Source organism: Antechinus flavipes, chromosome 3 (genome assembly GCF_016432865.1).
Source record: "Antechinus flavipes isolate AdamAnt ecotype Samford, QLD, Australia chromosome 3, AdamAnt_v2, whole genome shotgun sequence".
NCBI lineage: Eukaryota > Metazoa > Chordata > Mammalia > Dasyuromorphia > Dasyuridae > Antechinus > Antechinus flavipes.
Genome location: NC_067400.1, coordinates 503,032,929 through 503,050,300, shown reverse-complemented (window position 1 = coordinate 503,050,300; position 17,372 = coordinate 503,032,929). Strand labels below are relative to the sequence as shown.

Sequence of the window (17,372 nt, the reverse complement as noted above, 5' to 3'; positions counted from 1 at the left end):
CCTGTTTGTAGTGGCTAGAAACTGGAAAATGAATGGATGCCCATCAATTGGAGAATGGCTGGGTAAATTGTGGTATATGAATGTTATGGAATATTATTGCTCTGTAAGGAATGACCAGCAGGATGAATACAGAGAGGCTTGGAGAGACCTACATGGACTGATGCTGAGTGAGATGAGCAGAACCAGGAGATCATTATACACTTCGACAACGATATTGTATGAGGATGTATTCTGATGGAAGTGGATTTCTCTGACAAAGAGACTTAACTGAGTTTCATTGGATAAATGATGGACAGAAACAGCTACACCCAAAGAAGGAATACTGGGAAATTAATGTGAACTATTTGATTTTTGATTTTCTTCCCGAGTTATTTTTATCTTCTGAATTCAACTCTCCCTGTGCAGTGGGAGAACTGTTCAGTTCTGCAAATATGTATTGTATCTAGGATATACTGCTACATATTTAACATATATAGGACTGCTTGCCATCTTGGGGGGGGAAGAGGGAGGGAGGGGAAAAAATGAAACATAAGTGATTGCAAGGGATAATGCTGTGCAAAAATTATCCTGGCATGGATTCTGTCAATACAAAGTTATTATTAAATAAAAAAAAATAAATGTTTGATAGAATACATTTGTAAATCCATTTGGATATGAGCTTCTTTTCTTTGGGAGTTCATTTATGGCTTGATCAATTTATTTTTGAAATGTAGGATTAAGTACTTTTTCTTTTTCTGTTAATGGAATTGATTTTTTTTGGTAAAAATTCACTCATTCTATTTATTCATTTATTTGTTTGTTTTCCATGGGCATTTGTTGGCTTTATATCATTTTTACCTGCATACCCAAATCATTGATCTGTTCTTTTATTGATGAAAGTATCTAGAGATATAAGTTTTCCCCTAAGTAATGTTTTTTGGCTGAATCCTCAAATTTTCAGTATGTTGTCTCACATTGTTGTCCTTACCTTTAATGAACTTCTACTTGTGCAACTCTCCCAAAGTTCTTTTTTCCCCTCCTTTCCATTCTTTTATGAATATCATAACAGAATCACTCCCAGACCCTCTAGACTTCCTTTTTGATGCCTAATGAGGACAGATTTCTAAGGGAATATATGTATCATCTTTCTATATAAGAATGTAAATAGTTTAACCTTGTTTAATTTCTTATGAACTCTCATATTTGTCTAATTTGGTATTCAGTTCTGATCTTTATATCCAAAATGTTTAAAAAGTTCAAGGGTTCATTTTTGCTTCTTCCTCCCCCACCTAATCCCCTCACCAACTTCCACACTCCTGAAACGGATTATATTCACTTTTGTTGAATAAATTATTCTTGGTTGTAAATTAGATCTTTTTTGCCTTCCAGAATAACATTTTCTGGGCTTTCTGCTCCTTTAAAGTGATGACTACTAAACTGTGTGATCCTGACTATGCTTCTTTGTTGCTTGAAATTTTCCTTTCTGGCTGCCTGTAATATTTTTTACCCCTTTGCATTTGGAAGCTCAGGATATTGGTTACAACATTCCTGGGAGTTTTCAATTTCCATTTTGCTCTGACTGTAAGAAATCTGGGTTTACTGGACTACTTGAAATATTTTGTCCAGTGTTTCTTTTAGTTGACTTTCAAATAGTCCCATTATTCTAATTTTTTTTTTATTCTCAATTTGTTTTCTAGAGTGTTTTGTTGTTGGCTTGATTTACTGTCAAATTTTATCTAAAAGTTATCTATATTTCAATTCCCTTACTATGCATTCTCTTATCCTCTTCTTCACTTAACATTTTACTTAAACTGACCTCAGACCTTTTCTTCCTTATTTACTCTTCTAGATCTCGAAGCAATAGAGCTTATTTCTTCCTATTCAGTACTCCTTTGATTTTGGACCAGTGTCCTGCTTTTCATCCCATAATATCAATATTTACTTCTTGATTAAATATTTAATGTGGGATTTGCACACAAGTTTCTGTCTTTGGCTTGCTCCTCTGTTCTCTATAAACTGTCTCTTGACAATATAATTCACCTGCCTCTCTTCAACTACTAACTCCATGAAGATTATCTCAGAATCTTATCTCTATGGCTTTGTAGACCTGGATTTCCAATTGTTTAGGAAATACCTCCATGAGGAAATCTGCACTCCTCAAGTATAATTTATATAAAACCAAGTTTATTTTCTTTCCTCAAAAATTTGTTCTTTCTTGTCAGTGATACCACCATTCACTGTGTCCCTTTAATAAGGTTCTAATGAACCTTTAAGTCTAACTCTTCTTTCTCAATCTCTAACATCCAACCGTTAACAAAAGTCCTGATAATTCTACTTTCAGAAGACAGCATATCTCAGGTAGACAAAATCATTTTTTTCCTATCCAATTCAATAAGCATTAATTAAAGCTTACTATGAGTAAAATATAATGATAGGCACTGGGAAATGAAAACCAGTTAATGGCCTCAAGTACAGCTTTTGGAGGAATAAAAATAATTATGTTAATAAATAGGAAACAAATTGAGGAGAGAGTGAACACTAACCACTGTAGGGATTGGGATGTAAAACAGGAAATGCTTCCCTGGGAGGTATAAATGAATTTCTCCTAAGAAAGCTAAAGAGATTTAAAAAGTATAATTTTTTTCTCTCTCCCACTTTTTTCTCCTCCCCTTCCTCATCGAGAAAGTTTAAAAAAAAAAAAAAGTTTGGTGCAAATATGCATGCAAAACAAACTTCTACATAGACCATGTCTAAAATATATGTCTCAGTCTACACATGAAGTCATTCTATCTGGAGGCAGATAGAATGTTTTATTTTAAGTCCTCTGAAATTGTGGTCATTGTATTGATCAGAATTCCCAAGAGAATGTGTATCATGGACTACCCGAAAATTATGATGAAAAAAAGAGCCTAGATACTATTTTACAGGAAATCATCAGAGAACTGTCCAGAAGTAATAGAACCGGAAGCTAAAATAGGCATTGAAAGAATTCATCAAACACCTTCTGAAAAAGACCCTAAAATAAAGACTCCGAGGAATATTGTGGCTAAACTTCAGAATTTTCAGACTAAAGAAAAAATTTTACAAGCAGCCAGGAAAAAACAGTTCAAATACCGAGATGCCACAATAAGAGTCACGCAAGATCTGGCTGCCTCAACATTAAAGGATCAAAGGGCCTGGAATCAGATATTCCGAAAGGCAAAAGAGCTTGGAATGCAGCCAAGAAAGGAAGGAGGGCAAGAAAAAGAAAAATATAATTTGGGGATATTAGGATGGCAGGAAATACAGAATTAGTAATTTTAACTGTAAATGTGAATGGGATGAACTCTCCCATAAAGAGGAGACAGATAGCAGACTGGATCAAAAGTCAGAATCCTACAATATGTTGTTTACAGGAAACACATTTAAAACAGGGAGATACATACAGCGTAAAGGTAAAAGGCTGGAGCAGAATCTATTATGCCTCAGGCGAAGTCAAAAAAGCAGGGATAGCCATCCTTATCTCAGATCAAGCAAAAGCAAAAAATGATCTAATTAAAAGAGATAAGGAAGGAAACTATATCTTGCTAAAGGGTACTATAGACAATGAAGCAATATTAGTATTAAACATATATGTACCAAATGGTATAGCATCTAACTTCCTTAAAGAGAAGTTAAGAGAGTTGCAAGAAGAAATAGACTAGTGGGAGATCTCAATCTTGCACTCTCAGATTTAGATAAATCAAATCACAAAACAAATAAGAAAGAAATTAAAGAGGTAAATAGAATATTAGAAAAATTAGGTATGAGAATGTGTATCATGCATAGCAAAGAGGCACTGAGTTTAGGGAATTGCAAATAGGCTAGTTTTTATTTGGAACTTAGTGTACTTAAAGACGAATAATGTGAAAGGTAGACTAAGGCCTTATCATTCCAAACTGAAATAAATGTCTGAACATAAATGACAAAATATAAACTCGAGATTTAGGTTAAGATGAGCCAGCCATACTACCTAGCAAGTCATAATTATTTAAGAATATAAAGTGAACACTCATTTGACAAATCCTAGAATACTAGAATGAAGTGGGCAACCTTCGAAGTTTTAACTAGAATAAGGACAAATACTTTCCTAAGGAGAAAGTTTATTTTGAATTTTGCTATTGTAAGAATTAAAGCAGATGGACCTAAGTCAGAAGTGTCAGTTTCTTCAAGAAGTTTGATAAATGCAGATACACCTATATCTATCTATAATTGGTTGAGAGAAATTAAGTTCATTTTTGCACGATTCTAAACATGCTTTTTTACAAAAAGTTCTGTATTTCTATGAGAGGGTTGATTAGTTGTTTAAAAGCAATGTGCCACCTGTCAGATTGGCTAGAGTGACAGGGAAAGATAATGTGGAATGTTGGAGGGGATGTAGTAAAACAGGGACACTGATACATTTTTGGTGGAATTGTGAACACATCCAGCCATTCTGGAGAGCAATTTGTTACTATGCTCAAAAAGTTATCCAACTGTGCATACCCTTTGATCCAGCAGTGTTTCTACAGTGTTTCTCCCAAAGAGGGAAGGAAAGGGACCTGTATGTGCCAAAATGTTTGTGGCAGCCCTGTTTGTAGCGGCTAGAAGCTGGAAAATGAATGAATGCCCATCAATTGGAGAATGGTTGAGTAAATTGTGATATATGAATGTTATGGAATATTATTGTTCTGTAAGGAATGACCAGCAGGATGAATACAGAGAGGACTGGCGAGACTTACATGAACTGATGCTAAGTGAAATGAGCAGAACCAGGAGATCATTATATACCTCAACAACGATACTGTTTGAGGATGTATTCTGATGGAAGTGGATCTCTTTGATAAAGAGAGCTAATTCAGTTTCAATTGATCAAAGATGGGCAGAAGCAGCTACATCCAAAGAAAGAACACTGGGAGATGAATATAAACTGCTTGCATTTTTGTTTTTCTTCCCGGATTATTTATACCTTCTGAATTCAATTCTCCTGTGCAACAAGAAAACTGTTCGGTTCTGCACACGTATATTGTATCCAAGATATACTGTAACCTATTCAACATGTAAAAGATTGCTTGCCATCTGGGGGAGGGGGTGGAGGTAGGGAGGGGAAAAATTGGAACAGAAGTGAATGCAAGGGATAATGTTGTAAAAAATTACCCTGCCATGAGTTCTATCAATAAAAAGTTATTAAAAAAAAATAAATAAAAGCAATGTGCCACTTTTATGTTGTTTTTATCTTTTCATTCTTTTATAATTTTTATCATTCATACCAATGCTCCCAATACAAAACTATACAAGGAAAGGAGGTGACAGAGACCAGAAATTGATTCATTCAAATCTGAAGAGAGATAGGGCAGCTAAATGGCTACAGCCGCAGTCCTAGAGGAAGAAATTCCTGAGTTCAAACCTACTCTCAGAAGTCTACTTGTGTGATCCTGGGCAACTCACTTAACCCTGTTTATCTTAGTTTCCTCATCTGTCAAATGAACTGGAAAAGGAAATGGCAAACCATTTCAGTATCTTTTTCAAGAAAACCCCAAATGAGGTCACTATGAGTTGGACATGATTTAAAATAACTGAACAAGTGAAATATCCTCCACGTCACGAAAATCTGGACTTAAGTCCTGCCTCTAACATACTAGTTGTGTGTGGGTGACAAAGAGCAAATTGTTTCTTATCTGTCCCAAGCAATTCTCAAAGATTATAATAGAGGAAAAAATTTCCTATCTGCAAAGGAGACTGCCATACTTTCAAAAATTACAGGCAGGTCTAAAAAACATCAATAATAAATCCAAACTAAAAAGATATCCCAAAACTCTAATTGCATTTTTTTAAAGGAACTTTGGGATATTTTGTGGAAACTCATTACCACAGTAAAATAAAACCATCTTATTATTCAAACATGACACAATGTCACACAATTATATATGTATGTCACAAAAAGCAATTTATATTTGTTAATTTGGACCTCTACAGAGCAAAATGCTAAAGGACACTTTGTTCAGTCTGTTTTTAAAAATGAGCATAGGACAATTTATATTTCTCTGCTTGACATAAGAAAACTGTCTTCTTCAAATCTGAGTAGATACTACATACCTGTCAAATTGGCTAAGATGACAGGAAAAGATAACAACAAATGTTGGAGGGGATGTGGGAAAATTGGGACACTGATACACTGTTGGTAGAACTGTGAATGGATCCAACCATTCTGGAGAACAATTCGGAACTATGCTTAAAAAGTTATCAAACTGTCTACCCTTTGATCCAGCAGTGTTTTTACTGGAATTATATCCCAAAGAGATCTTAAAGGAGGGAAAAGGGGGTCCCTCTGTGCAAAAATGTTTGTAGCAGCCCTTTTTGTAGTGGCTAGAAACTGGAAACTGAATGGATGCCTATTAGTTGGAGAATGGCTGAATAAATTGTGGTATATGGATGCTATGGAATATTATTGTTCTGTAAGAAACGACCAGGAAGATGATTCAGTAAAGCTTGGAGAGACTTACACGAATTGCTAAGTGAAATGAGCAGAACCAGAAGATTATTATACATAGCAACAATAAGACTATACCATGATCAATTCTGATGGAAATGGCTCTCAACAATGAAATGATTCAAATGAATTCCACTTGTTCAGTGATGAAGAGAGTCATCTATACCCAGAGAGAGAACCATGGGAACAGAATGTGGAACACAATGTAGCATTCTCACTTTCTCTGTTATTTGCTTTCATTTTGTTTTCTTTCTATAGTTTTTCTTTTCTTTCCTTCTTGATCCGATTTTTCTTGTGCAAGATAACTGTATAAATATGTAAACGTATATTGGATTTAACATGTATTTCTTTTTTTTTTTTTTTAATAACTTTTTATTGACAGAACCCATGCCAGGGTAATTTTTTATAACATTATCCCTTGCACTCACTTCTGTTCTGATTTTTCCCCTCCCTCCCTCCATCCCCTCCCCCAGATGGCAAGCAGTCCTATACATGTTAAATATGTCATAGTATATCCTAGATACAATATGCACACAATATGTGTGCAGAACCGAACAGTTCTCTTGTTGCACAGGGAGAATTGGATTCAGAAGGTAGAAATAACCCGGGAAGAAAAACAAAAATGCAAAAAAACCCCCCCCCAAAAATTAACATGTATTTCAACATATGTAACATGTATTGGACTATCTGCCAGCTAGGGGAGGAGATGGGGGAAAGGTGGAGAAAATTTGGAACAAAAGGTTTTGCAAAGGTCAGTGCTGGAAAACTTACCCAATGGATATGCTTTGCAAATAAATTATTAAAAACAAAAAAACAAATTTGAGTGGGTAAATCTCTTTTGGTTTTTGGTTCCAAAGATACTAGAGAACTCCAGAATTTTAAAAGCATTGTTTGAGAAATCAAATGAATTCATAAGATTAGGATTATGCTAAAGTGGCCCTCAAACATCCAGCCAATCTTTGAATGGCTGCTTGCTTTCCTTATAGTTTTCTGGACCAGGAATAATTCCTGGCCAATTCAAAATTCCTTAACATATATATCTCAAAACACACACACACACATTCTCTCTTTCTCTCTCTCTCTCTCTCCTTTACCTCTCATCAATGAAGCTATACTCAAATAAAGAGGGAAAAACAATTGGTTATTGTGCTGTGCAACACTTTTATTTTTTTTAGTATCTCAATGCTTCACCAAACATTTAATAAAAGCTAAAGTTTTCTTTTGACTGTGTAGTAGTCTTCTCACTTTCAAAGACCCTTAAAACACAAATTTAATTGATGCCCTTTTTCCTACTTTTTAAACTGTTAACAAAAACCTTAATTCCACATCTTGGTTAGCTATTCCTTTCTTTCTGCATTGATATAGCTTTTTAAAAATACTCTCTCAAATGATCAAATTATTTCATTAATTTCTCCACTGACAAAATGCCAAAGCTCTTTAATATATGACTAAATTCAAGGGACATTGAAAAATGAAGAAGAAAATATTGGTTAATTCTAATCTGTGAGTTTAAGTAGCATTTATTGCCAAATTAGTGTAATTGGCTTTATTGTTTGTCAACTGGAGAAATATGTACCTGATTTCTAATGAAGTTCTGTATAGTTCCGATGATATAACTGCATCTTATAAACAGGTGATGAAATTTAGTTTTCATTGAAATAGATCTATTCATCTTTATCTGGATAAACATTAATAAGTTCTAATTATAAAATAATTTAATAACAAAAAATTTTAAGCGCCAAATATATGCACATACAATGTCATATATTCAAAGGATAAAAAAGAAAGATAAAGAAGACATGGAATTTGTTAGAACCAAGAAGTAAATTTGTTTATAAACATCAGAACCATTTTACCACTGATGTGTACTGATCATCAGGACATGCCCAATTTCACAGAATTTGAGGATTAGAGTGAACTTCAGTAACCATAATTACACACAAAAGAACTGCACTATAACATGACAGTGGTCATCTAGCCCTATCCCGCAGACCTCCAAGAAGGGAAAAGAGGTAAGCCTTTTAAGGCAAGCCATTTCAGTTTTGCACATCTCTGAGCATTACGTTTTTTTGATATTGAACCTAAATTTGCCTCTGCAATTTCCACCCATTTCTCCCAACTTTGCCCCTTGGCACCAAAAAACCCCAATTCTCATTCTTCTTCCACATGATAACATTTCAAATTCTTGAAGACGGCTATCTATCTCATGCTCCTTAAAACTTCATTTCTCCAATTCCAGTTCCTTTAAATAATACTCATTTGTTGGGGCAAAAGGTCCTCCATCATTTTGGTTATCGTTCTAAATACAATACCAAGAGTAATGAGATAACTTCCCTAACTCTGGAAATTACACTGTTTTGATGAAATCCAAGGAGGCAGCTAGGTAGTGCAGTTCATATTGTATTGGGCCTGGATTCAACAAAACCTGAGTTTAAATTTAGTTTCAGAAAATTACTAGCTGTTATTTTTCTTTGTCTTAATCTATTGAAGAAGGAAATGGTGATTGACTCCAATATCTTTGCCAAGAAAACTCCAAGGACAATATTGAGGTGTTATGGTCCACGGGGTCACAAAGAATTGGACAGGACCAGACAAAACAGTAAAAACAATGAAGTTCAAAATTACATTAGCTTTTCAGGATACCACATCACACTGTTTATTCCTTTAGATGTTGCAATCCAACAAAACCCTTAAGATTCTTTTTAGAACTGCTATCATTCTTTTACCTGATATCTGTATAGCTGACTTTTTGTAGTCAAATATAGCCCTTTATGTTTATTGCTATTGAATTTCATCTTATTTGGTTCAGCTTGATGCTCCAGCCTGTCGAAGTCTTGGTGGTTCTTTATTATTACTGTGTGTTAATCATCCCTCCTAGATCTGTTATCTACAAATTTCATGAACATACCCTTTATACCTTTTACCAAGTCACAGATAAAAATGTTAGCAGTTCTAGGCTAAGTACAGAGAACTAAGATACTCCATGGGAAGATCTCTTGTCACAAAGACAATTGAATAATTTAAAAATAACTTTTTGAAATTATCTATTAAAAAAAATCAGGTGAATGCAGAATTAATTGTATAATCTAAATCAGAACTCTCCATCTTATATTAATAGCGTTTTCCTCATCCACTTGTTTGGTATTATCAAAAAAGAAAATGAAATTAGTTTGGTTTAACCTGTTCTTAATGAAGCTATGCTGGATCAACTACTTTACTTTTTAGATATTTGCCAACCATCTCTTTAATGATCTCTTCAATAATTTTCTCTGAAACTAAAGTCAATATCTCTGGTCAATAAGTTTGCACATTCTGTTCTGTTCCATTTGCTGTCACATTACAAAATGATGGAGAAATGGTTTTAAAACCATATTTCCTAACCTCTAGCCTTCATTTGAAAATAAAATGTATAATCTGAATAAATTCATTGCCACAACATTTTAAATTCTTAGAGCAAGGTTGTGGGTTTTGTTTTTGCTTCATTTAATATATAACACAACAAACCTAGCACAAGAGATTTTATTCAAATTTAAAAACTGTTTCATAGGAGGACACCAAAATTTCTCGGATAAGAGGAAGTCTTTTGTATTACTTTTTTTTTTTTTATTTCGCAAGAAAATAAATTATACAACTTAAAAAATAAAATTCAAAAATTAAGCAGTACATCAAAATAGTTTAGCTGACTGCCATATGGAAACTGCTACCATTCAAAATTGTACAGCATTATTATCTCGGTATGAAGTGGCACACATTCAATATTGTAAATACCATACATAGATAGATTACAATCTAGGAACTCAAGTTTTATCAACACTCCACAGACTACATATAATGTATATGACAGGAAAGCTTCCATGTACTGTTTATTTCACAAATATGACCTTGGAAGAATTTACAAGATAGCATCCCAGTCATTTACATGAAAATAGAAAAAACACAGTTTGCATTTAAGTTAGTAAATCTTTCTGTAAAACTAGCAAATTTCTTGCCCAAATTGAATTGTTAAAATTTGCACTTTACAGGAAAAATAACATCCTAATGCAAAATGTTTTCTGACTATTCAGATCATATTTCTATTAAATTTTACATATTAAAGTGAAAACAAGAAAGCTAATATTTGTTCATATTGGAACATTTTACTCATGCTCAAAACAAGCAAGAGATACATGGGCCAACCAAAATGAAGGAGACCACCTATGTAATGAAAAACATGGAAGACTTGAGAATTTATAAGATCTTCATTAAATCACTGGAAAAGAAAAATTTTTAATATTTTTCTCACTGAAACTCATTAGAAATGTAATTTACAATCTGTCACGTTTTTTATTTGGTCAATTTTGTCTCATATCCATTCACTATGGCAGTGTATGTGGCAACATTTGTTTATACTTTCCAGATGCAGCACCTGTGTTAGCTAGGTCTTTGGAGATAAATATTCAAAGCTAAAATTAAGCTTTAAAAGTGCACTGCTGCCATATTGCAAGTGAAGAACATTTTTGATTTTATTTCTAAATACTTTTTTCTCACAAGTAACACCTTACTTCAGTTATCTCTCCTATCCCAGATAACACTAGCTTTAAGTGCATATAGGTGAAACTGACCTGATGAAGGATGCTAAACGTGATTCTGCATCTTTAGCAAGCTGCTGGTGTCATTTTGCTTTTTTTTTTTTTAACATAGCAAATTTTTAGTCAAAACATAGTTAAATAAAATTGAACAATGTTATAGGCACCTTGTTAATTAACGGTTTCCACAAACACTGAAAAGTAGTTAGATAACTTATTGGTTATTAATTTTGTATATATACCAGAAAATTGAAGAAAACTACAATGCTACAGTATTCGTTCCCATTTGGATGCGCAAAATATAATTAGGACATAATTAGCTATGAAACAAAATTTTACAAAATTTAATAGAAAAATCTGCTATGGGCTTAGAGCTACCCACTTTTGTATTTCGCTTGCCTCGCAGGTCAACACATCATGGCTCTCATTCTTAAGTTAAATGACAGAAAGATTAGGAATTTGTAAAAAGTGCTCAAGACAATTATGGCAGAAAGACTTTAAACTTTCAAAGTGGCGTCAATTTTACCCAATTATTTCCTATTCTGGCATTCTTGTATTACAAGTAAATGTGCCAATATCAAAAGTTTTGTTACACATAAAGTCACCATTATTATTATTACACATTTTATTTTTTCCAAATTTCATCCACTGTTAGCCTTTATATAGCTAGAAAACAAAATGTGCTAATTTTAGTTCAATTCTGAAAATTTCTGGGCTAACATTTTTGACACTTTCAAGCTACCTTAAAAAATGAACTGCAACATTTTAAATTTTTAACAAAAAATTCCAATTTCCTATGAGCTTTAGAACAGGCATAAGAATATAAATAGCAAAATTTTTATCTAAGGTTTTATTTATTTTCCTTTCTTAATAGCAGCTATTTCCAACATTTGGGGGTTAGGAATTTAGTCTACAAAATGTTCTTGAATGCATGCTGCTAATAGTATAATACTGTATTCCTTTCAGTGCTGCAGCATTTCATTTCCTACTCCCTTCATCAAAATCATATTGTTTCTGAAAAATTCTGATATTTTTTGTCACACAGTATATAAAATAATTATTTGCAAGAAAAATTGAAACTTGCACCACGATGAATAAAAATCCAACTTGAGCTTTTCTTTCCCAATGGGGAATATTTCTTTTCCCTTTTTCTTTTTAAAATTATTACTTATGTCCCCAAGTTTAAAGAACTCGATTACTCTGGGCATCAGGGTACCAGCAACCATGAAGTTACTATTATCAACTGATTGACAGAAAGAAACAAGATAATTGCTGCCATGTGGATATCTTAACATATCAAGTATTTATAAATAAGCCAAATATTTGGCAAGTTGGCTGCTCATATTAGAATTGTATCAATTCTGCTTCTTTGTTCATGTGTCAACCTATGATGATGCTTCTCATATCTCCCACCTCAAAGCGATTTACAGGTCTTTAAAAAATGTAGTTTCCTTATCTCCCTTCCTCCCCTCTACAGGTATTTGGGACTGTAAAAAACAAAATGTTACAGTATAAAAATGAAAAACAAAAAAACAATCATGTAAATGTGTCACATTCCAAGTAGGAGGTTTTTGTATTTTTTTTAATGCACTTATCAGATATCTGAAACATAAATATTAATTGTATGTAGCAGATATTTAGATCACAAATATTAACTGTACCACCAAACACATTTAACATATATTCATTTTACTAGTGCAGGCCCTGAAAAGCAACTGTGTAACAATTTTCTTTAAACAAATGAAACAACTAATTTACTTTTTCAAAAGGTTTTGTTAAACTTGGCCAAATAGATCAAAATATCCATGCCATTTTACAGCAAACAAAGAAGAAACCGATCTCCTTTCTTAAAGGAAGTCGAGATTTAAAGGATGGAAATATTTTACATTATCTATGTATCATTATGATCTCTTACCACATACTGAAGCAATACTTGAGCCAACAAACTGATATTAAAACAAAGGCATATGTTTTCAACTGTGATGTATATCTCTTCCAAAGTTCTATTTCACCGAAGGTAGACCGTACATTACTCGGTTGATCATAAATAACTGAAAGTGCTGTTTCTAGTTCTACTTGCATTTAAAAAAACAATAGCAGTTCTTCAGTGCATGAATATTTGAAGATCATTCTTTGTGCAAGTAATGTTTATTTTTTAAATAAAAAAGGAAATAAAAGAAAAAAAAAAGAATACCCTTCCCTGGTGTCTCCCCAACTTCCACTTCTAAAAACCTGTAATTCTCCTGATGGGTATAAATGAAATCAACTTTAGAAAGCTCACAATGGGCTCTTCATGAATGCAAGTTTCCTCACAAAACAGCATGCTGTTAAAAGTGTGCAACATGAAGGGAATGCCATCATGCTAGTTGATGAATTGGCAAAACATAGTCCTTTTGTAAGGTAAGGCAGGAATTTTGATATTTATGTAATAAAAATCCAAATGAGTCAATCTCCAGCACACACTGTTGCAACTGTCTGCCCAAGCACACCTCTATCTGGGTTTTCCATATCTTCCACAGTCTTCAAAATTATGCCATGTATATGAAAGTGTTGATATCTGACTCATCTCTTCTGATATATTTGTGCTCTATAAGCCATTCAATTTGCTCTTTTATCATTTTCTTTTGTGGTAAGAACATATTTTTCAAAATTTCTACTAGTTCAGTCTGTAGTTGAGCATTACTAATTTTCTTTCTCATTTTCATTATTTGGATGATAGCCTCCTAAAAACAGAATGACAGAATTAGGATTTATTTTATTAAGGATTAGAATGTATTTTGACATAAGAAAAATCAAACTGACTTAGAAATGTTATCTTTATTTTTTCCCTACCATCTAGAATGAGATTTATCACCATGGGGATATAAGTAAGACAAGTCTGATGTTTATGTAAGAGATTTATTCTTTCTAACTATGCAGCCTAGTAATGAATACAGTTTGAATAATTTGACCCCACAAATATTATTGTTAAATTATAAGTTATGTATAATTTTGATCTTGGTGGCAGGAGGATCTAAACCCATGAAATCACAAATCTATACAACTAAAAATCACCTATGTAGGTCCAGAGAAAATATATTTTAACTCAGGAATCCAAAAGGTAAGAAATGAATTATAAATCTGATAACACATCGCTATTATTATGACTCCTTCCTCAATTTCTTAGGATTTTCATCAGATTAGCAGAAAAGGGAAAAACACTAGTTGTGGCTGTATCCTCCCCATTCTTAGCTCCCCAGCTCTGGATCTACTTTCAGCACTCTCTATTCCCCTAAGCAGTAATAAGTGAGCACTTATGACTTTAGAAAAAATAACTTAACAAAAATTATTTTATAAACTGAAGCAGATAAAGATGTCTACCACAAATAGTTCTTTCAAATTTTAGTTATTTCTGTTCACATTACATACCTGGGTTCTTAATATTCTTAGCTGAACTATTCCTTCATTCTCCTCTTCTCTCATTCTTTCTGTTGTGAGTTGCAACCGCCCAATCAAGTTAATTTTACCTCTTTTCTGAACTTTTGCATTTTTTCTGTAAAATGATATTAATAAAAAAATAATTATTTTACATAAAATAATCTCATGAAAGCAAACAATAACAACTATATGGAAGATAATTTGATACTGTAACTAGAAAACTCAACTATTAAAAAAATTATACAATACAAAATTTGTTAATGTAATGCAAGATTTGGAAGAAACATCATCAAGTCCAGAGTCCTCATTTTATGGATGAGAAAAGTGAAGTTCAAAGAAGTATCACAACTTATCCAAGTGTTACACATTCATTAAGTAAATCTTGAACCTAAACCTTCTGACATATATTCAAACATTCTTAGGCTTATGGTTTAATAGGACCACAGATATGGAGCTGGAAAGAACCTCAGGTCATATTTTATAGATGAAGAAATTGAGGTACAAAGTGATTTGCCCAAAGTCACAAAAATAGGAAGGAGCAGATTTGGGATTTAATTCATGTGTCTCCCCTACTCCATGGTGTTTCCTAGCTGGTCTTCCTGGGACAATGTGTTAAAATGATTGTTAATCTGGAATTATGCCCAAAGAGCTATAAAACTGTGCATACCCTTTGACCTACCAGTGCCACTACTGGGTCTGTATTCCAAGGAAATTATAAAGGAGGGAAAAGGACCCATATATGCAAAAATGTTTGTAGCAGTTCTTTTCTTGGTAACAGAGAATTGGAAAATTAGATGCCCATCAACTGGAGAATGGCTGAATAAGCTGTGGTGTAAGAAGGTAACAGAATATTATTGTTCTATGAAAAATGATGAACAAGCTGATTACAGAAACTCCTGGAAAGATTTACACAAACTGATGCTGAGCAAAATAAGTAGAACCAGGAATATATTGTACACAATAACAGCAAGAATGTGCGATGCCATCAACTATGAAAGATTTGGTTCTTCTAGGTGGTTCAGTGATCCAAAGCAATCCAACAAACTGTGGACAGAAAATGCCATTTGCATCCAGAAAAAGAACTATGGAGACTGAATGTAAACAACACATGCTATATTCATTTCTGATTTTTCTGTTCTGATTTTTCTCTCCCAAAATGATTCATAAACAATATGCTTTAAAATAAATACATTTTTAAAAATGATTGCTATACTAAAATGAGTGTTACCAGATAAATGTAAAATGAAAAGATAAATGTGTGTTCTACCACCTCCTCCCTTCCAAAGCAAACAAAAACCAAAGTTCATCAATTTTAATCACTGGTGAATTTTCTTTCTTTTATTCATTACATGAAATCAGACAAATCTGGGGGGGATATTCAAGATAGTATGGCTAGCCACTGAAAAGTACCATGAGTATTGAAAGGAAGTGTGACACAATGGAAGGAGGTCAGACCTTCCAGTCAGGAAGTGTTAAAAGCCTGCTTCATTTAAGCTACCTCACATCAGCCCAAGCAGTATAAAATGAACAGAAATTGGAGGTACAGGAACTGAATTGGAAACCTGAGTCTTTTACTTACTATCCTGATGATCCTGGGCAAGTCATAGAACCAAAAATAAAGGAGTTAGGTAAGAAAACCTATATTGTTTTAGCTCTATCATACTATGTGCAAATCACACAATCTTTCTAGGCCTATTTCTTCATCTGTAAAATGAGGAAGTGGAAAATATGACCTTTGGAGTCCTTTCTTCCGATCTATAATCTTACTGGATGTATGAGGACAGATCTCTACTCCAATGAGAGCATGGGTTTGGACACAACATATACTATATTACTCTCCTAAGAAAAGTACAAATTGCTAGTTATACTTTCAACTACCCTCCTAAGGAAAAAAACAAAAAACCAGAGAAGTATTTCGGCAAAGCCTGCATAGCAACGTTTTATTTTCTTGGTAAAGAGTTATATCAAATCAATAAGGATTTTATACAACCCTGTACAGGGTGGCAGGCAGCATGCTAGGCAAGAGGCCTAGAAGAATAAGAATCAAGGAGTCTTGCTTTCCAGAATCTATGTTATACTCGTCAGGAGCCACTGATTGTGGCAGAATGTCATATATTTGATTTGGGTTCAGGGATGAAAAAACCTCTGAAGGAATCAATAAATGTCTCTTTAAAAAGACAGCACTTCTCCTTGATAGAAGACAGAGGTTCCCAAAATGTCAGTGAACAGTACAGCATTCCAGGTATGAAGGAGAACATGTAGAAGGCCTGGAGCAGCTGGGAAAAAGGGTGTCACATATGGAGAATATGTGTTATAAAGTTTGGCTAGAGTGTAAAGGGCTTAAATTTCATGTGTGATACTCTTTTTTAAAAAAAAGAATGGCGTCCAATTGCAAAAGGCTTTAAATATCAAACAGAATTTGTTTTATCTTAAAGGTGATAGGGAGCCACAGAAAGTTTTAAACAGGAAAGTGCCATAGTCAAACTTACATTTTAGGAAAATTATTTTGGAAGCTATAGGAAGATTGGAAACAGACATGATACAGGGAGACCAATTAGGAGGCCACCAGTGTGAATAGAAGGAAGAAAGAAAACTAACTGGCTATGGAGCAGTGGTGGATGAGAATGAAGGAAGGGTTGAAGATGACTCGTGAGTTGTCAATCTAGGTGTCAAAAACTAGGCTGGCATCCTTAAGAGGATTGGAGAAAAGGGACGGGTAAGTTAAAACAGAAAGACAATGAATTATACATAATAGGTTTGAGAAACTTATGACACACTTAAGGTGAGCTGTCAAGTGAGTAGTTGGAGATACAAGTCTGGAGCTCAGGTGAGAAATAATTATGGTGATTTTTCTGCCACATCAAACACAAAACCCAAATTACCAAAGAGAAAGCTATAATTTGTAACTAGGAATATGATTTAAT

General features: G+C 33.6%; 1 protein-coding gene across 1 annotated transcript in view; it reads right to left on the bottom strand.

Moving 5' to 3' along the window:
* Positions 1-7,607: 7,607 nt before the first annotated feature.
* The window catches only part of CUL5 (cullin 5), a 99,971-nt gene continuing 90,206 nt past the window's right edge, over positions 7,608-17,372 (bottom strand). Inside the window, exons 18-19 of the mRNA XM_051986931.1 lie at positions 14,440-14,563; positions 7,608-13,754 (exon numbers count right to left, since the gene is read on the bottom strand). Coding sequence (XP_051842891.1) covers positions 13,560-13,754; positions 14,440-14,563 — 319 coding nt within the window. The 3' untranslated portion in view covers positions 7,608-13,559. The remainder of the gene's footprint in view (positions 13,755-14,439; positions 14,564-17,372) is intronic.